The following is a 21,956-nucleotide window of genomic DNA, read 5'->3' as shown; positions in this document are numbered from 1 at the left end:
TTGATTGCTGTGTAAATTCAATGTGAGTCAATGCAGTCAATTTTGTTGGACTCTTTCTCAAAAAGTATGCTACTTACCTTTTTTCGCGTACTTCCATTCAAATTTACGATAGTTTTCTACCAAATTAAGTCCTAATATTTTTCAGTTAACCCTCCAGGACTCGCGCGAATGGTTCCCCGAATGAGCAGCCGCTGTTGCTGAAAGAAGATTTCGCTAGAGTTTCGGAAGGTGTTTCACAAAATACAACGGCGCGTGTGCTGGAAGGTTAACACTATTTTGTAGTTTTTTTGAAACTATTTTTGCCAACTACCACATCGTTTGACTCCCGTCCATTTTAATTGAAGTTTTTGCCATTGGCTCTTTGGGAAAATATTATAGGAAAATAAATTAAATGCTAGAACTTTCTAGAACTAGCCTTTAGAAAATTACACTTCATATATTTTTAAAGGGAGCAATCTTAGTTTCTGAATGAGAATACATATGTTTCTTGAAAAATGCGGAAGTTAGAGTTTTGGGATATTTTGTCCATAAAACCCCCTATTTTTAATAACATTTCTGCTGTATGTTACAAATCATACATTTTTAGCAGTTTTTCTAATGTTCAATTATTCTGTACCGGTTGAGATCGGACTCCTGATAAGATGTAATGTATAGAGCAAGGTTTTTTGTCAAATATGACGTCGTTCTTATTGATGAAATACAATAGGTTTTTATTTCACTGTATTGGAATATATGCGCTACTATATAGAAGTACTGGTATTTCGACTTTAATTTTTTTTGTGAAATTTCTTTAAGAATGGAAAGTAAAGGTTTACTACGTAAATGCGTAAATCATCCGTTTCATTTTCATATGTCAAAAACATTGAAAATATGAAAATTTAAAGAAAAAACGCTTTTAATCCACCTAACAGTGTGATGGGACATTTCTTATAACTCTTATCACTCTCTTCGGATATTATATCGTTTGAGAACATTTAGAACTTGATGCTTCGCGATGTTTTTGATAACACATACTACATGGGATAGTGGCAGGACTCAGAGAATCGCTCAAATCAGCATAGGACAACATCAGTGCTAGAAATCTCAAACCAAATCAATAGGAAAGCGAAAAAATGCCCCATAAAATAGACATACCATCGAATTATTGTTAATGCTCTGTTAATAAAATATCTAAATTGTGGTGGGAAAACAGAATTTTCCTATAAAGGTTATTTATTAATCATTCGCATGTATGAAAAAGCCTTATGTTTACATTTGGGAGTATCGCCCTTTTCACAAAAAAGCGTTGAAATGAAGTCGCAGCTCCTGATATCACGCTATCTCTGAAGTGCATGCGTGCATAGTTCCAAATTTTACTTCGACATCGACTTTTTCTAAAGGTGACTTGCCAGTAGTATCCTTGATTTGAATTATTATCGCTAATCCTAATGCCAAAGAACAAATAAAAACCTCTCGAAAACGAACCGTTTGGGAAAATCATCATCATTACTGAAATTTTCATTTTCACGAAACTTTTCGATAACCTTCCGTCACTTGCGTTAATGCACTGGGTGCACAGTGCTCTGAAAATCTAGCAAAATCGTCTTAGGGCACCAGCGGGTCTAATTCAGAGCTATCTGCGCGGCGAGTTAAATCTGTAAAGAACACTAAAAATTAATTTCTATTCCATAATTTTCAGTTCAGCAATTCGAGAGATCGTGCTCACCGCAAGCCATGAGAAATAGACTACGTTGTGAAGCGATGGTCACTATTTATTAAAAAATCACGGTTAAATAAAAAATTAAACTATTAAAATATTTCAAATAGTTTATAACTTTCACAAACATATTAGGAAAAATTGTTTAATAAGCTTTCGTAATATTGTGTAGGAAAAAAGCTGAAAACTTCAGTATTTTTCTATCTGCAACATATAAACCCTTAAGTATACAAATTAATTGGTATACGAATTGGAATAGGTTCGCTAAATTTTGGAAGAAGTCTATAAAATAACCCCTTGACAGCTACCTAAAAATTGTTGTAGTTCGATGCAATAAAAAAAAATCATATTTGGCAATTCATATTTGGCTGATAAAATTGGGGTGTCAATGTAGATATTCAGCATTCGAAGAAGTTTCTTTCGAGTGTAGAACGACTTTGTTTCTACTTACTTGAAGTCAGCGGCGTAGCCAGAAATTCGGTTTGGTGGGGGTTTGGTGAAAATCGATCTTACTGTCCAAACGGCATAATTCCGAAACCATAAATTTTAAAGTTTTAAAATTATGCAGAATTATTTTCCAGAAAATAGTAACAAGGTTCGTGTCTTTAGCGAATTTGTTGAGACTTTATTGTAGTCATGAATATTAACCAGAGAAAATTCACCATAAATACTTCTTGGACGATATACCGTCAAAATTATTTTATCAAATGATGCGCTGTTTAAAGTTTATAAAACTCATTGAAGATACTAAACCTCCGAAATTGGCGGTTTCAAAATGATGCTATCTTGACCTTAAATTACTGTTTTTAAACATTTGACCTATACATATAATTGGTCATACAACAAAAATCAAATGCTCATCAAAATTGATCAGAACCTGCTAGAGTCGAATGGAAATCGTCATTTTTCATAAATTTCTCTCTACATTCGGAAAGTGTTATCCTCGTTATTAATCATATTACGTTTTCGTCTCAACTCGACGCATTCCCAAAATATAAACCTGTTTTAATCCACCTAGTGGTGCAATTGTGCTTTTCTCATTTGTCCAGACTACGATTCCATGGCTGGTTATCTTCATTACAATGGTGGAAATGAATATTACATGTTCAGTACGATTTGCACATACATACAATCGATCGACAGCCACGATCTTGAGATACTATGTGATATTGAAACATCGCTTGAAACCAGCGGCGGATCATGGAGAAAGATCCGGGAGGTCCAGGTCTTGCCGAAAATTTTCAACTTGTTAAGAAATTTGAAACTAGTTTTAATTTTAAAGTAGCAACCCCTCACTGCATACCCCCCCTCGGGCCGGTATAATTGAAGATTTTTAGAGTGATTGCATAACCTTTCTATATGAGAAAGGCAAAAATGTACCAAAGTCTAAAAAAGTCAATTTTTGTCAAACATCTCAATGTTTCATGCATTTTAAATTCATTTGGCATCAAAAATACAAATTTGATTTTGAAATTTTTTCATTTCAGTTTATATGGGAATTTGCTGCGTGATTGCACTCTTCAACTCGTAACCCCGGAACCGGAAGTCCAATCAATAAAAAAATTCAATTGCAGCCGATGGGAAGGTTGTACCTTTCATTTGAGACTAACTTTGTGCAAATCGGTCCACCATCTCTGAGAAACAGAGGTCACATTTTTTTCCACATACACACATAGACACACATACATACACACACAGACATTTTCCGATCTCGACGAACTTTAGAGTGAATGAGAAAGGCAAAAACATTTTTAGCAAATGTTGAAAGTTATGCATTTTTTTTTGGTGAGCAGTTCTATGTTTCATTAAATCAATTTTAACTTCGCTTCCTATTAAATAAAGACCCTTATTACATTACATCTCTACAAAAACGAGCTCAATTTGAAAATAAATCTGAGGATTATGATTGATTACAGAACTCTGGAATTTTCTATTGGAATGTTTTCAGGCAGGAATTTGATATTGATGCAATTGGACAACTGTGAAATCAAAACCAATAGATCAGTTACATATCAGGACCCCATTCCGACAATTTATCAAACGTCCTCATGATGTCTACAACAACAGGTTATCAATCTACGGATCAGATAGTTGTTATTGTAATATTGAATTAAATCAGTCAGAATCAATAGATTTTCAACGTCAATCCAATTTTTTTTGTTGGGTGTGGTGGAGGGGGGGGGGGTGTTCTATGGTGGTAAACCCCAAAACCTTCTCGTGGCTACGCCGATGCTTGTAGTTATTTATTTCGCTTTTCATTTTCCGATATTTTTCAGATCGATCCGATGGTTATAACTTAGAAAAATTGCAGTCAGAAGGTTCGTACAAATGAACATTTTTGCACTGATAAGTTATCAAGTTCCTTCCAGACAACTTGGAAGTGTTCGGTGATTATTTCTAGCGGTTGTAGATAGAAAAATGAAATACAAAATTCGTTTTATTGAAATAATGTTTGGCTTATTTCAATGGATTATTACAATATTGAACAATAAATAGGCGACAAAGAGTAATCCACAAACAACAAGCCATAACTTTTAAAGTATTCAAAATAGATATTTGAAGTATTCAGTAAAGTTATTCGTAAAAGTAAGAGCTACACATTTGCTGAAGGCATCATTTCGATATACTCACTCCCAAGAAAATTTGTGAAAATATCTCACTCATAGGGGGATTAATCAGCAAAATCACAATACCAAAAGAAAGGGCATATTGCCTCCATTAAATTCTCCGAAGATACTATTGACCTAGAATAAGCCGTTTTGGCGTTAATAATAGATTACATGTTTTTGGTCATATTTCTGGCAATGGGAAATGATAAAAATCTTTCGTCCGCATTTAATGTTAAATATCTCTATTGATAATAGTCCGATTTCAACAATCTATAGCTTGTTCGAAAGGTAAAGCTGTCTAAAAATATATAAATTGTTAATCTATATTGTCAATTTCGGCAGATAATTCAAAAAAACTGCAAAAAACGCCATTTTTACACATTCAAACATTCATATCTTGGAAACTAAACATCAGAATCAAAAACAAATTAATAGCGTTCATACTGTTTTTTAGTTCTTTCATTTAAAATTGGTTTGGATAAGATCGGTTCAGCCATTGCTGAGAAACACGAATGAGAATTTGTCCGTTACATACACACACACACAGACACACACACACACACACAGACATTGTCCCAAATCGTCGAGCTGAGTCGATTGGTATATAAGACTCGGCCCTCCGGGCCTCGGAAAAAATCTTGAAAGTTTGAGCGAATTCTATACATTTCTTTTATAAGAAATGTAAAAATATGCAACTTCATTTCTTATTACATTTTTATTCCACATTTTTCAATTAACTGAAGGGTTGCTAAAATAAAAGTTTTCCTGTTACTGCAGCACAACGTTTTTGAATGTATGATGCTTGCATTTACATTCTGAGGAATCTCACGATATTTCGTGTAAATAAGAATAACATTTTATTATATATGGTTATACAAATGAACAATTTTTCAACACAATTTTTAAAAATATAAAAAATTTACCGCATTTACCGCATTACCGCGCGGTGCGGTGCGGTAAATAAAGTGCGGTTGCGGTAAGCGGTGCGGTTTTGATATTTCTTTGCGGTTGCGGTGCGGAAAATCCATTTACCGCCAAGATCCGTACCGCGACGAACCCTAATGCTAGCGTCTCATGCTTCGAGAATTTTTTTTAAATAGAACAACGTTTGGCAGTATTTGATCGTCTCAGGACAATTGATTGCCATCGCTGCATCGTTCACGTCATCGTTGTTGAGATTTTTCGTCCCAGTTTATATTCAACAGCGTGCCAATGATGCTGTCGTGGTCCGCATTTTCAAAATCGTAAACTACGAAGCTAGTAATGTCACGAAGTTTGCTCCTATGTTACCATTGAGCACAAGATGTAGTGGGGGATGATGACGCTAGACTAAAGGAAACGGAGCCGTGGAAGAAATAATGAGCATAATCCCGAGCTTACAAAACAGAGCTTACAAAACAGAGATGTACGTTCATTATCGTTGGGAACATTATTGAGTTGCCGAAGAGCGGTGCTATCGTAGCTATCTAGTATACTAGAGACGTTGACGATAAGCGCAGATTGTTCAGTATCCAGTCGTAGAAATTCACTGCTTGCTGGACACGTTGCTGTCAAGGAGGCAGGTTGAAGTCGTCCAGAATGACAATACTATCATTCGGAGCGGCAATCGAGGTCACGAAAGATACTGAGGAAAAATGTACATCGATCAGACTGGAATATTGCTCAGACATACATCAATAAAATAAAGACAACCAAGTAAACAATTTCGCAAATCTGGGACAACCGTCTCCATTTCAACATTATCAACCTGCTTGCAGATGCAATTTGTCAATATAAATCCTAAAATATCTTTGGCATTAACCACTGGTTTTTTACGAGACCCAGTCGCTGAGCTGCCGACAATATTCACCGTCGTCGCTAACATACATTTGGTTCTCCTTATTCTTCATCATGTACGAAACCTGCGGCAACAACGAAACCCGACACTTTTACGACTGCGTATAATTAAAAATATTTAATTGCAGCGCACTCCCTTGCGGTACTCTTCGGATATTGCTGTTTCTGTTCTCACAATAAAAGTTAATCATTTCGCAATTCTTTACATAATCAAAGGAGAAATCTGCTTTCTTTACATGCTGAGTATATCTGTATTTTATTCTCCTCTCCACAGGTTGCACAAAAGTCTACACCAAAAGCTCGCACCTGAAGGCCCATCAACGAATTCATACCGGTAAGTTATGCCGTTTATTTTCTATATTGGAGAATATTCCTTCATGTCATCTGTTAGATAAATTTTTTAAAATAGCAAAATTTTCTAGCAATCAATAAGTTTAACAATAATATATTAGTCATGTATTCCTAGAGCACTTTCACATCATTATTTTGTTGTGATGGGAATAAACCAACTCTACGCTACGGTACTTATATGCTACCAACGCTTCGAAAAGTGTTGACTTCCCCTGAAAACATCTCAATCAAGCATCGGTTTCGTACGAATCGAGTCCCTGATGGAATCCACTAAAACCAAGGAACCAAGCATCAGCAACCACCGCTTCCTCATTCAATTCAGCTTCCCTTTGAAACACCAATTATAGCTTGCTTTCAAAACGATCGATGCATACTCAACTCTCTTTGGAGTTCGGTACGGAATGGGCCAACTTTTCAACCTTCCATCAAAAGTGGAAGTGCAATCACTGTCGAATTCATTCATCCGATCTGTCAATCATTTTGTCCATACTACAACCGATGATGCTACGATAGCGCGCACACACACGAGAAGTACTGGCCTTTTCGTCCGGACGTAGAGGATTCCTCGCTGAAATTGAACTGAATGCGATGTCTACAAATAAATTTAAAAAAAGTGCAGAGTTCCTTTTTAGGTCAAACAACGCATTCATGGCCAGGGGACACCTTTTGGTTAAAAAGGAAACAATCGCAACCGGCAACTTTCACCTGTTGCGTGTGGATAACGGCAACAGACAGGGCGGTTTCGTGTGCTAAGTTATGCGGTGGCAAAAATTGTCGGAAAAAAGAACAAAAATCATGAATGGGAAAGAAATTACACTTTTTATTTGTGATATGTCCTGATATGGCACAAAAATACCATGACAGTCCAGTCGATGGCCGGTACCTGCAGTGAGAGCCGAGTATCTGCATACGGTCTGATTTGGAGAAGTATCGAAATGGTTTCACTTTTTTCCGCTGTGAATTAAGCTATATTTTAACTTGCAATAAGTATTCGATACAAATTTCAATGTGCTATTAATCGATATATTATGACAAAGAAAAAACTGCTCTTGAAAAAATCTGGCACCCGGCAAATTGGGTCAATTTGGGATCAATTTTTGTGCAGTTGAATGCACATTTTACCCGAATTCAAGTACACACAAATGTCTCATATGAACTATAAATTCGATTACAATATTTCTGAAATAAGAATATTTTTGCTTGATTCGCACGTTCCCTATGTTGTTCAGAGAATTGTGTTTCGCCATATCGTTTCATCAATTTTCTGATGGAATTGAAAGGGAGTGGTAAAAAGTAGAGAAATGGGAAATACAATCACAACATAAAAAAATGAACAGCCTGGATTCTTCACTTGCGATGGAATGATGAACCCTTCTACTAAAGTTTATAGCTCTTTACTGCACTGGGTTATGAACAACAGTTTTAGCTCCCAGTACATAGGTTTATCTCTGCATAGAAAATCCGGATACGCAATTGTTTTACTGCAGGGCAGTTACATATCAAATGTTGTGTAGTTAAATTCACAAAGATAGCACGAATAATACTTACCACACTGAATAATAGCCATGTGATGATTGAATTTGAAAGGTCCAATCCAATTGTGCTTGGCAAAATACAACTAATTGGATTGTCGTTCCTTCTCCCTTCCACACCACCCACCCGCCACATAAGGCACCCGTAAGCCAGTATTGGTCTATCTAACAATTGTTTTGTAGATCCACTGATTGTACTTGGGTATGTGTCCCCAAGATTTGTAATAAGTCGCTGTATGGCTGACGGCCATACAAGCTCTCTCTATTCTGAAATCGAAGTTGGCTGACCAATTTAGTTTTGAGTCAAGAGTTACCCCCAATGTACTTGACTTGATCTGGAACAATAATTTTAAAAGCAAAGAAATGCAATGGGTGAGCTCCGGTTGTAATCCTTCGTTGCATGAAAACAATCATTGATTTTTTTATTTGGATTAACTGTACATTGTACAATAATCATTGACGAAACCATATTTCGGAAGCCCAAACTGATTACGTTTCCTCGACAAGGCAACGGCAGCAAGGTTCCACAGAAGTGATGACAGCACACCACATTAAGTACATCCGTAGGCACTCAGTTTCCTAATCTTAATGTCTTAACGATGAACACAGGTTGTTAAGCATTGCGTCTATCAAGTTCGTGGTATATGAAGGTGCTCTATGACCTCGTGCTGCTTCAAAAATTGATTCGAAAGACATGTTGACAAAAACACCTTCAATCTCAAGTAAAATCCCTAAGCTTGAAAGCTTTTGCGAAAAAGTTTTTCAAAGTTGTACACAGCATGGTGTAGCAGGGTGGTAGTAAACTTCCCCCGCTGATATGCATGTTGTGCTCGCACAAGCTAACATCCCAAACGTCAACTTCAAAAAACCATTTATTTTTTGTTTCAATAATTAGAATTATTATTAGAGAATATTCTTGTAGAGTTTCAGAGTATAGCTATTTAATTCGTTTTTTTATGCATCCATAAGGTTTAAAGCTTCTTTTATGTAATCTATGTTTTCAAAATTCCATGCAATATTCCAAAAAATCTTAAACTGTATACAAGTAAAACACTGTTTTATTAGGTAATTTATTTGTGCGCAGATTGAACTAAAATGTATTAAGAAAATCTCATTTTACATTTTTTTTACGTTTTAACGACATTCAATTAGCTAGAGATTACTGGGTAGGGAAAGTTATGAAACTTAGAGCCATAGTACTCAAGTGAGAGCAAGGATGTGAAGTAAACAGATCGGAAAACTAGAAGTGGCAGGGTCATTAGAACAGGCTCAATATCGTACGGGCTTTACAATGTTATTAACGCACTTACTATTAAAAACGTCGAGAAAACGAGTACTTTATTTTAAAAAAAATGCCCAAAAATATATAAATTTCAATCACCATAATAGTCTATCCGGAGAAGAAAAGCCTTCCGAGTAATGGAATATTTTACTATTTGTTTCAGGTAAAAATTACGAGCTATACCTTGCACAGCGTTTGAGTTGTCCGCGGTGAGCTGCTATCCCGAGATTGATTATAAATCCACCATTTATAATTTATTTATTGTTATTTTAATGTTCAAAAACATCCTAGGAAACCACCTTTTTATGAGTCACTGATAAGGACATACCTTAGATGCCGTCTCTGCGTTTAAGATTTCTAGCTCTTCTACATAACTTTTTGAGTCTAACGAGCTCGATATTCCCTAGAAGCACGCATAACTCGAAGCGGACACACCTCTTGGTATACTGGTACAATGGGCGAGTTTGTTTTATCCACGACCTCATCTAAGACATTTGAGGATTCAATAATTGGAAAATACCCATGAAACCTTCGTAGAGTTCCAATTTCGTAGATTAGATGGTTCGTAGATTAGACGCTTCGAGCTCGTTGGGTACGAGACAGTTTGTCAACGCATGCGTAATACCGTCAGAGCAGAGAATTCATCTAACACCTCTTCCCTGCCAAATCGTGCTACTGTTGGGCGACTTCCAACATATAATATATGCAGATTCGTGCTGCTTTAGAATCGCATCAATACCGTGCCTCTCAAATTGATATTTGAGCTGACTTAAATTATGTAATGAGCATATGTATCACTACGGATAGTGCGTAGAAGCTTATTTTACGCTACATACAAATGAAATCATCAGAAGGGTTATGGTTCATTATTCGGCAAATATGCCGAACAATAGACGTATTTCCTGCTAATGTTATCATTAATCATATTAACTGCGACAGCACAAATATCGCAAGTTGTGAGAATGGATATAAGACGTGCGTTAATAGCACTATTCGCTAGTATATTTTTCAATTGGGCAGAACTTTAGCGTGGACGTTGTTGGCGGTATGCCACTCCATGACCTTTTTCCGTAGTGGCAAGATACCAAATCTGACCGAAACAGAACGGAACAATTGCGTCACTTAAGGAAAAGCAATGAGCAAAATTTTTCCAAGCATTCCTGCACATAAATTTCCAGGTTGATGGTCCCGATTGCGATTTAAATACACCACAGGAACAGATGGCCTGCCATACGAGATAAGTCGTTGGAAACGTCCACATCATTCAGTGAGTCTTTAGGATACTTTTATTCCTGTATCCAATTTGGAATATTTTGGGTTCTTGATAAAGATGTTTGGAAAAAAATTCCACACAAATGTAGTGAATATGTATGTAATATGTAATAATATCACAAAAATTATACATTCAGCTGTACAGCTTAGCTTAGTTGACAGCCCGTGAGTTTCCCGTGATTGATCAAAGCCTGTTGAAATTGCACATTGAACCAATTGTATGATACTTGGGAGTAGTATATCATACTCAACGTGCAACCTAAAGAGATTAAGTAGTATAGTATGATCAATAACGTAGATGGGCACGCCAATGCAGGTCAATTTTGGGATGGGAATGAATGTTAGTTCAACACTTGTGACTATTATTACCGAGGAATAATCTGCATCATCCACAAGTGTCGCAGGATGAGATTGGTGTTAGTAGGTAGGGAAATGAATCAGGATATATCTTGGTAGACATTGTGATTTAGTTAAGTACTCATTCGCTGTGTCTTTTCATTTTAGATCAAAGCTTTCAGGAGTGCGACCTCCTGGAGAAATATGAATGCCCTTTGAATAGGCAGTTTAATAATTATTATTCCGCGGGGCGTTACATAAAAGAAGAAGGCAGCGTGGAATATAATAGAGGTATCCATTCATCTATAGACAATATGATATTAGCAATATGTACAAAAGTCGCTCGCGATCAATTTCCGATAATTCGGAATGAGCAATTTGAACTGCGAACAGCCAGTCATCGGGAGTATTGCTTCTTATTAATACTTTAATCATCATTTCCAAAACTTGCACTACAAAGCAAGCGTACAAAAAGTATAAAAGATATTCCAAAGGAATGTGAAGAAATTCATTGCGAAATGTTAATGACAAGTTGGCATCTCAACTCTCCCTATCCGACACGTTTCCATAATTAGGTTAATTGCTAACGACCTGTTTATTATGCGTAATAAATATAATAAGCATAACGACAAGCGATTTTGATCCATCGGCGAAAAATGGATGGGAGAAGAGCAATACTGGCAAAGACCGACTACCAAATGAGCGGTTCAAACTGGAAAGAGTGACGCAGTGAACTACACTGGATTATTTTGAAGAAGGGACCAGGAGAAGTTCTGGAGAGTTGAAATGTTTACCATTGTTTAGGAAAGCAAAAGTAGTACAAAGCTAGTGTCAGACCTTCATGAGACCTCAAGAAGTCACTTTCGGAGGTATTCGTCAATGTAGATTTGTCGGAAGACAGTTCCAGATTTAACAAAAAACTGGCTCATTTGGACAAATCTACACAAAAAAAACTTTTTGTGTAATTCGATAGTTTTATCTTAGACCAAATTCAAAAATTTCCCAGTTGCTTGCTTTTTTAGTTTTTAAACCTATGCTTGGCGTGGAAGAGGCGGTATATTCATATATGTTGTTACTTAGTGTAGAATTAGGCTTCATCCTTTACGCCTATTGTACAACCGCCAGAAGAAACCTAAAACATTGGTACGCAATCGGGAATAACGAATCAGAAAAGGTAACTATATGTCAGTGATTCACTCAATATAAAATGGATAAAGGCTATGATCCAAAACCTTAAGGTCCGTCCAGGTTAAGTCTTCGGTACGGATCAATACCTTCACCTAAGAATTCCTAGCATATTGTTAGTCGGTTCTTACGATATGGGAGCAGGTTCCCAGTGGTTCTATTCTTGGCTGAAATAGCGAAAAAACAAATTTAGGCCGCCGTACAGCTGAACACGGAAGAAATCCGTTCATAAATTCATGAACAAAAAATCACGATTTCGTGAATTAAACGATTTACGAAAACTGTGACCAAGTTCCTGAAATTATGGATAATAAACCACATATTCATGAAACTGAGTGTGTTTTCAATAAACTAGTTCGCGCAAAAATTTACATGGCGTTACATTGTAATTTTTGGTTGGGTTCCCTGGACACGTTTAGTTTTTGTTATGATTCCTGTTTATACTTTGAGGATACACTGGTTTGTAGTATATCAACAAAAACGATGCTCATGATTTCAGGAACTAAGTCGCGATTTTCATAATTTCTCATCATGTTACTGTGATATTTTATTCATGAGTTTAATATTGGATTTTTCTGGCAGAGTAGCGCGATTTATGTTCATGATTTCAAGGCTTTAGTCTCGATATTCGTAATTTAGGATTCAGGATGTTAATAACGGTTTTCGTAATTTATATACACGTTATCGTGATACTGTATTCTTGAGATCACTTTCAAATTTGAAACGGGGAGTAATGTGACTCATGTTCATGATTAACGTAATTTGGTTCATAAATGAGTAACTGACTCGCGGTAACTTGTTTTATGATCTACATCATGAACAAGATTTGTGGCTCTACAATATATTTTTGGTTCCCAGCACAGTTTTCTGTTTTTGTACAGACATCACATTGAACCTTATAGAATGAACAACGATGTTCGAGGTCCTAATAGTTTTTCTTATATCTGCTGCTCGATCTTTTACTAGTCGCTTAGGCTAGACATAATAAAGATGTTTTATGACAAAACCTAAAGTTTGTGAAATAATTTGCGTGAAAATTTCAAGACCATTTGGCCACCTTACTTGAAATTGAAATTACAAGCACTCAAGATACATCGTGAACCAGTTCATGAATCCATGAATAATACTTTATGATTTTGTAAACTGTTTCACGAGCACGGATATTAAATCGGGACTGATATATTAGGAATCATGAACTAGTTCACGATAATTGAAAAGATTCATTAATAATATTCCGAGTTTCATTCACGAGTAATATGTTTTGAACTACTTCACAACCACGAAAACCAGATCAGGTTCAAGATGTAACAAATCATGAATCAGTTCACTTTGCATAGTCAGACTCTGAATAATGTTCCACAATAATTGTTTCACAATTCAACGCTTGGTTTTATGAATAATGTTCATAAAGTTGTGAACTAATTCACGTATAGAAAATCAATTTGGTAATGGTATCTCGGAAACCGTGACTAAAGTTCACAAAACGAAAACAAATATCTCCACTAATCAAAGCGTTATAATTTTGGATCACGGCCCTGTTTTCGTAACATAAAAGCTTGATTGTTCCAGAACTCATGGCATTTTATTCACGATTTTGGGAATAATTTTTTTACATGTGCATATCTCAGATTCAAAATACAATGGAAAACACACTTTGCCTGTGCTTTTTCGTAATTTTTATCTTCAGATATTTTTCAAATGTTTTACTGGGATAACAGGAGATTTTCTTAATTAGAGTAAGTATCTATTAATATTCAGCATGGAAATATGATATATGGATACTGCAATTTTCATTTTTAACCACAAAAATTTAAAAAGTGTGTGAGTACGAGTTTGGCAGTTAACCAACGTAAGCGTCGATCGTAACAAGAAATCCAATACAATACACAACTAACGTTTTCAGCAGAAGTGGAATATTCGCTTTAGATCTGCGACGCGACGTCTGAATAGTTTTGAATTTTAAGGGAGATTATTTAATATGGAAACATTGTTTGAACTATGCGCAAAGATAAAGTAATACTCAATCTGTTTATATGATAATCCCCCCTTAACAGGCTACGGTTAGTACAACAGCGCAGTACTTTTAGACAAAATGGTTCAAGTAGATTTGCATAGTCCAAAGATTGAAATTACAAAAACTATTGTATTCATTTTCGTTTTGCTTTTTGCCTTTCTCATCGTTGAAAATTTCGGATTTTATAACACCTGATTTCATTTTTACATATGATAAAAAATAAGCGTGCACATGTAGACATAACTAATATCATTCAAATAAATACCAACTTGGCGAATTAAAAAAATAACATCAAAATCGATAAGATAAATCTCAACAGCCTTAACACTTCTAAGCTGAGTGCATACTTCAAATTCAACACCTCACCGGCTGAATTCCACTCGAGTTAATCCATCTAATGTTTTCCGCATTCAAATTCAACTGCTCCGAACGAGCGGGAATGCACACAAAAAACTGGCGGTATGTCTCGCCGAAAGCAACCTGTTAAATGCGGGCTATGTACTCGAAAGGCGTTCTTATCGCGGTCTACCCCCAACCTATGAAGTTATTATTCCCATATATTTATCTGATTTTTCGAGTAGGTACACACAACCACACTTCTGTGCCATTTGATTCAAGTGCCACGATAAGACCACAGCAGGCTGCTCGAGAAACTTGTTTCGCATTTGGCACTGCCGGACTGTGATCTCCCGCCGATGCAGAATCCATTCAACAAAAAAAAAAATTCACTCAATCTTCAGCCATCGAAGAATGCCGGTGGAAAGATTGATGTTCAATGGCCCAAACACGGCCAGAAAAGCAAAAGTTGGACGAAAATAGAAACCGGCTTACGCAACGGTCAGACAGGCAATTTGAATAGATCACAACCGACGGGCCGGGACTATATCAAGCTCTAAACGTGTCCAGCTCTTTTAATGGAAGCAAAATCCATCATATCACCCACCCCTCGTCTCAACCAGGAGTGATCTTTATATAGACCTGAAAAATAACGCACGAAAGCTGCATATGGGCATTGAGATAAATCTACGGTGGGCATCCGGCAGTGTTGCCCTTCGAAAACAGTGAGCCTCCGGTGGCTATCTGACGAAACGCCCCAGATGATTGATTGCCACGTGCTGACCAACGCCTGAGAGGATGATCGCCTACAACAACATCCTATGGGGTCCACAGCGGATTCGGCGAATCTAGCTAATTCAAGAGCTAGCCGAAACTTATTGAAAATAGCTGCCAGCAAATTACAAGTTTATGCTGAGCCCGATCAGAGCTGGGTCTTGTTTAAATCAATTATTTCGACTCAAGCTACGAAAACCTATCGTGCAAGGGGCGTCAGGCTGGGAACTGGACGGATGCTTGGCAGTATATCCACTTCAGATTAGAGAGCGCTGTTTGACATGGTAGCCGAAGGGTTCTTCTCGGCGTTGTTGTCCTCATCGCGACGGTTACTACACTGCCGCGTTATGACTAGCAAGGCCTCTTGGCTGGCATTCCGACCGCAGTTGTCAGTCAGTCCAAAGTGTCAGAGAGCAGCCAACTCGCCGTTGACCGTCTACTGAGTGAGTGGACTCACTCACTTACCACAGCTCACTTAGCACAATGGCTGAAGGGGGCTGTTTTCTATACGCGTAATGTTCCTGTCACGCTTACCGGCTGGATTGTTGTCGGACACAACAGTATCGTTGTCGAGAGTTGCTGTCCGTCCGTCCGTCCGCTGACCCAGATCCCGTTTTGACGCCAGTCGGTAGCCCAAAAGCTTCCACGTTTCGTTGGTGCTATGCCGTAACGAAAACAATCGTGATGTCTCTCTCTCTCTGCGACGATGCTTGAACGTTTGACTGTGAAATTTTCCAGACAGCATCTTCTTACGTTTTTATAATTCTATTATTTTGAATGTTATCTTTGTTGGAAACAATAATTCCTGTTTCTATCCTTATTATACATAATTGCCCAATTTTAGAAATTTTTACGAAACCTTATAGAAAATGTTGTTCAACTTAGAATGATTTTGATTTGTAAGGGATAATGAACAGTTTTTTTCTTTTAATTATGAATATGCTTCTATCGGTATATGTGTAGACTTTAGTGATTAATTCACCTACAAATGAAATACAATGTTATTTCCCACACTAATTTAGAATTAATAACCCGGTGCTACAGTGATTTCATATTTTTCATGTGATCTACAGTGACACAATCTCATATTCGTACATGTTGGCGCTATTTAATATAGGTATTGTTTTGTAAATGTGGTAGTAGAATCATCATCTGCCATTTTCTTATCATTTGTAATCTAAAGTGTGCAAGTTTCCGTACACTACACATAAAAAATCATTACTTGGTGTGAAAATGGCACAATTTCATATTCGTACACTTTTGAAAAGTCAATTAATTTGTCAATTTTAAGACCTGTTATTTCTTTTTTTTTGTTTTACTTAGAAGAATAGATTTTATGTCTACAGAAAAGTGTTCATTGGCACAGTTTCCTCTACATTAGTTTAAGAAATTCCCACAAATTAACGTAATGGTTAAAAAAAGTAAACTAGCTTCCATTATGGGACGAAAACTAATTATTACTCACCAAAATGAAGGTAAATCACTTCATGAAATCTTTGAAATTGTTCAAAGGTTGCGTCAAACTAATTAACATGTCGTTAAAAACTTTGATGTAGTGAAACGTAGAGCAGATATTTCGAAAAAAATTGAACTGCAAAAAAATTACTGCGAGGGATAAACGATTTTTAATTAGAAAAATTTGGGAAAATGAGTAATTAATGTTATATACATGGTAAATAAATTGAATCATAGCATTTAAGTATAAGTCTGCTCTGGTACGGCTCATAATATATGGAGAACGGACAATTACAATGCCTGTGTTCTGAGCAAGAAGCTGTTCACCAATGAGAAGAACAAAGAATTGTTTTTATATGTTTAATATACTAAACAACATTGAAACATTTTATTGGAATATTGGAAAAATTGTAAACTTTGTCTACGAGTCCAAATTCAACATCTTTGACCCAAATGGCTGTTGTTTCGAGTGGAGAAAATCGAACTCAGACCTGGACATAAAAGCCTTATAACAGCAGCCAAGCGCAGAGACAGTGGACTGTTTTGTATGGGGTATTATATGTCCACTAGAAGTGCTAGAAATATGGTCTTCATTGATGGAATGATGGATCAGAATGTGTATTTTAATATGAATATCTTAAAATAAATTTTAAAGCAAAGCTTCCATAAAATGGTACTTTTACTAAGAAATGGTGGATATTGGAAATTCGATCAGCAGAAGAACCTGAAGCATAAGGCGTGCAAAAAACGTTTAGAGTAAATTTATAATTATTTCATGGACTTGTTGACTTTTCTCGGTGAAAATGAAAACTTCAAATTTTCCCATTACTACACGTAACGTTTCGGCTTACTGCTCTTCAGCCATCGTCGGACGCCTACAAACATTTATTTAGCATTAACGTTAACATCAATTTGTTCACAAAAAATTACAAAGCTAGCATTCACAAATTAAACACAATTTACAATTAACTCACATAAACTTATATCACGCATCTCCATTCACTCTCGTTCACTCTCCACCGCTAGGCGGGCGATCACTCTTCGACTGTCTGCGTTCCTCGCTATTCAAACACTGTCGAAGCTTGGTGACCAGACCGTCGTATGTTGTGCAGAACGTTCCACATTCTCTTTGTAGGTTCACCGTTTTTTCCTCGCCGAGAATTTTGATGTGAAACATCTCTGCAGTTAGTCTGCTCTCCTGGTTTTCGATTCGTTCCAGTATCCGGGTGTTGTCGAAATCGAAGATGTGTCCTTCTTGCAATGTGTGTTGGGCTAAACCAGTTCTCGCATCTTTTTTCTTCGCGTCGTTCTTGTGTTCCGCTACTCTCGTTTCCAGCCTTCTCCCCGTTTGTCCTACATACGTTTTGCCATCGCCTGTTCCACACGGAATCGAATACACCACGTTCTTCTGTTTCCCTGGTGGGATCGGGTCTTTCAGTTTGGAGAAAATTCTGTTTTTTATTTTATCTTTTGGCTTGAAAGCAAGTTTTGTATCGTGTTTTCTCAGAATTTTCTCTAGTTTTTCACTGAGTCCCGGGACGTATGGCACAGCTACATATGCTATTTCAGCAGTCGCATCTTTATTCTGCTGTAGGCCATTATAGTGTTTATGGACCCGATCTTTCAGAATTTTGCGAACAAACCAGTAGGGGTAATGGTTTATTCGCAATATCTTTTTGGCTGTTTCGATTGCCGCTGGTCGGTTTTTACAGTCGGAGAGCTTAACTGCTCGATCTACGAGTGCAATTGCCGTGTTGCATTTATGCGAATAGGGACTCTCTGAATTGAAATCCAGATATCTACCATCCGCTTGTTTGGGTAGCCAAACTCTTTCGATGCGATCATGGTTTCTGGTTAGCATCATGTCAAGAAATCTCAATTTCCCGTTGTCCTCCTCTTCAATGGTGAACTGGAGTTTACTGTGGAAATTATTGAACGAGTCTAAGATTTCTTGAATGTGCTCCCTTTTGCCCACACAGAAGCAATCGTCTACGTACCGACGGTACATCATTAGAGGTATTTGTTTTCTCTCTAATGATGCTATGCACTTCTGTTCCAATCGCTCCATCACCACATTCGCAATGACTGGTGAGAGTGGAGAGCCCATAGGGACGCCGAAAGTTTGTGCATATATTACACCCCGATGTACGAAAAACGTCGATTCCAACACAAGCTTGACCGCCTCCATGAAACTGTGTTGATCGATGCTTGTGTGTTTCTCCACCTCTTCCCATCTCTCGTTCAAGCAGTCCAGGGCAAAATCAACAGGCACGTTCGTGTACAACGACGTCACATCCAGAGAGAAAAGAACTACATCTTCGGTGATCTGTGTTCCTGTTATTTGATCAGCGAACTCAAAACTATTTTTAATGTGGTACTCAGTTTTCCCTACTATATTTCCAATCACTCCAGATAGGAATTGGGCCACATTGTACGTTGCTGATCCAATCGTCGAAACCACCGGGCGGAGAGGTCTGTCCTGTTTGTGTATTTTTGGCAAACCATAGACTCTTGGTGGATTACAACTGGATATTTTTATCTTCCGGTGTGTGCGCGCGTCGATGTACTTGCTATCGCGCCACCCATCCACCAATACACCGATTTTCTTCAGAACTTTCGATGTGGGGTCCGATTTCAGTTGTTTGTACGTGCTTTCATCACTCAGAAGGTCCTCCATTTTCTGTTCGTACTCCTCAGATGCAATGATGACGGTTTTGTTTCCCTTGTCCGCTTTGGTGATAACCAGATTGGGGTTTTCTGCCAAGAACTACAGGGTTGGAATCAACCTGAATAATGATCGATCCCGTCGTGAGTTTGAAAAGGTATTATTCAAGCACAGAATTCGCATTATCAGCATAATGGTGGCCGACACCAAACGAACGCTAGCTGAGTTGAAGAGAACCAAAATGTTCTTTTCCAACCGAATGGAACTAATCTATCAACAAGCCGACGTCCAGCGGGTGAAGAAAATGGTGGAGAACAAGACTGTGGTGGTACATAACTCCTGTAAAACGAGAGAGACACGTAAGATCGAGACACTGAAAAACAGGAGAATTGCGTCTCTCACTCGCGGTGGACAGTGGATAGAAAACACCACCAATACACAAATCCCGGATTTTCTGGAGAGAACGTTGAAACTGGGTCCGAATTTCAATGTTCAGAATAACAACCACATCCCCTACGTTGAAATGATTTCGGAATTGGAAAAAACGGTGAAACGTAAAGAAAACGCAGACGAAATCAGAACAGAGGTTTCCACTGCCATGATAAATTACATGAATTTCAAAAAACAACCTGGACACTGCGAAAATGAATGGATAAGCAAGGACATATGCAGGAGTAAGAAATTCTTGGCAGAAAACCCCAATCTGGTTATCACCAAAGCGGACAAGGGAAACAAAACCGTCATCATTGCATCTGAGGAGTACGAACAGAAAATGGAGGACCTTCTGAGTGATGAAAGCACGTACAAACAACTGAAATCGGACCCCACATCGAAAGTTCTGAAGAAAATCGGTGTATTGGTGGATGGGTGGCGCGATAGCAAGTACATCGACGCGCGCACACACCGGAAGATAAAAATATCCAGTTGTAATCCACCAAGAGTCTATGGTTTGCCAAAAATACACAAACAGGACAGACCTCTCCGCCCGGTGGTTTCGACGATTGGATCAGCAACGTACAATGTGGCCCAATTCCTATCTGGAGTGATTGGAAATATAGTAGGGAAAACTGAGTACCACATTAAAAATAGTTTTGAGTTCGCTGATCAAATAACAGGAACACAGATCACCGAAGATGTAGTTCTTTTCTCTCTGGATGTGACGTCGTTGTACACGAACGTGCCTGTTGATTTTGCCCTGGACTGCTTGAACGAGAGATGGGAAGAGGTGGAGAAACACACAAGCATCGATCAACACAGTTTCATGGAGGCGGTCAAGCTTGTGTTGGAATCGACGTTTTTCGTACATCGGGGTGTAATATATGCACAAACTTTCGGCGTCCCTATGGGCTCTCCACTCTCACCAGTCATTGCGAATGTGGTGATGGAGCGATTGGAACAGAAGTGCATAGCATCATTAGAGAGAAAACAAATACCTCTAATGATGTACCGTCGGTACGTAGACGATTGCTTCTGTGTGGGCAAAAGGGAGCACATTCAAGAAATCTTAGACTCGTTCAATAATTTCCACAGTAAACTCCAGTTCACCATTGAAGAGGAGGACAACGGGAAATTGAGATTTCTTGACATGATGCTAACCAGAAACCATGATCGCATCGAAAGAGTTTGGCTACCCAAACAAGCGGATGGTAGATATCTGGATTTCAATTCAGAGAGTCCCTATTCGCATAAATGCAACACGGCAATTGCACTCGTAGATCGAGCAGTTAAGCTCTCCGACTGTAAAAACCGACCAGCGGCAATCGAAACAGCCAAAAAGATATTGCGAATAAACCATTACCCCTACTGGTTTGTTCGCAAAATTCTGAAAGATCGGGTCCATAAACACTATAATGGCCTACAGCAGAATAAAGATGCGACTGCTGAAATAGCATATGTAGCTGTGCCATACGTCCCGGGACTCAGTGAAAAACTAGAGAAAATTCTGAGAAAACACGATACAAAACTTGCTTTCAAGCCAAAAGATAAAATAAAAAACAGAATTTTCTCCAAACTGAAAGACCCGATCCCACCAGGGAAACAGAAGAACGTGGTGTATTCGATTCCGTGTGGAACAGGCGATGGCAAAACGTATGTAGGACAAACGGGGAGAAGGCTGGAAACGAGAGTAGCGGAACACAAGAACGACGCGAAGAAAAAAGATGCGAGAACTGGTTTAGCCCAACACACATTGCAAGAAGGACACATCTTCGATTTCGACAACACCCGGATACTGGAACGAATCGAAAACCAGGAGAGCAGACTAACTGCAGAGATGTTTCACATCAAAATTCTCGGCGAGGAAAAAACGGTGAACCTACAAAGAGAATGTGGAACGTTCTGCACAACATACGACGGTCTGGTCACCAAGCTTCGACAGTGTTTGAATAGCGAGGAACGCAGACAGTCGAAGAGTGATCGCCCGCCTAGCGGTGGAGAGTGAACGAGAGTGAATGGAGATGCGTGATATAAGTTTATGTGAGTTAATTGTAAATTGTGTTTAATTTGTGAATGCTAGCTTTGTAATTTTTTGTGAACAAATTGATGTTAACGTTAATGCTAAATAAATGTTTGTAGGCGTCCGACGATGGCTGAAGAGCAGTAAGCCGAAACGTT

The 21,956-nt window shown here is 38.0% G+C and overlaps 1 protein-coding gene across 1 annotated transcript in view; it reads left to right on the top strand.

The window, feature by feature from the left end:
- LOC131686773 (dendritic arbor reduction protein 1-like) overlaps positions 1 to 21,956 on the top strand; it is a 375,114-nt gene that overhangs the window by 217,559 nt on the left and 135,599 nt on the right. The window contains exon 5 of the mRNA XM_058970758.1: positions 6,416 to 6,475. Coding sequence (XP_058826741.1) covers positions 6,416 to 6,475 — 60 coding nt within the window. The remainder of the gene's footprint in view (positions 1 to 6,415; positions 6,476 to 21,956) is intronic.

Source organism: Topomyia yanbarensis, chromosome 3 (assembly GCF_030247195.1).
Source record: "Topomyia yanbarensis strain Yona2022 chromosome 3, ASM3024719v1, whole genome shotgun sequence".
Taxonomy (NCBI): Eukaryota; Metazoa; Arthropoda; class Insecta; order Diptera; family Culicidae; genus Topomyia; species Topomyia yanbarensis.
The sequence above is the reverse complement of the archived record's forward strand: the minus strand, read 5'-3'. Positions and strand labels throughout refer to the sequence as shown.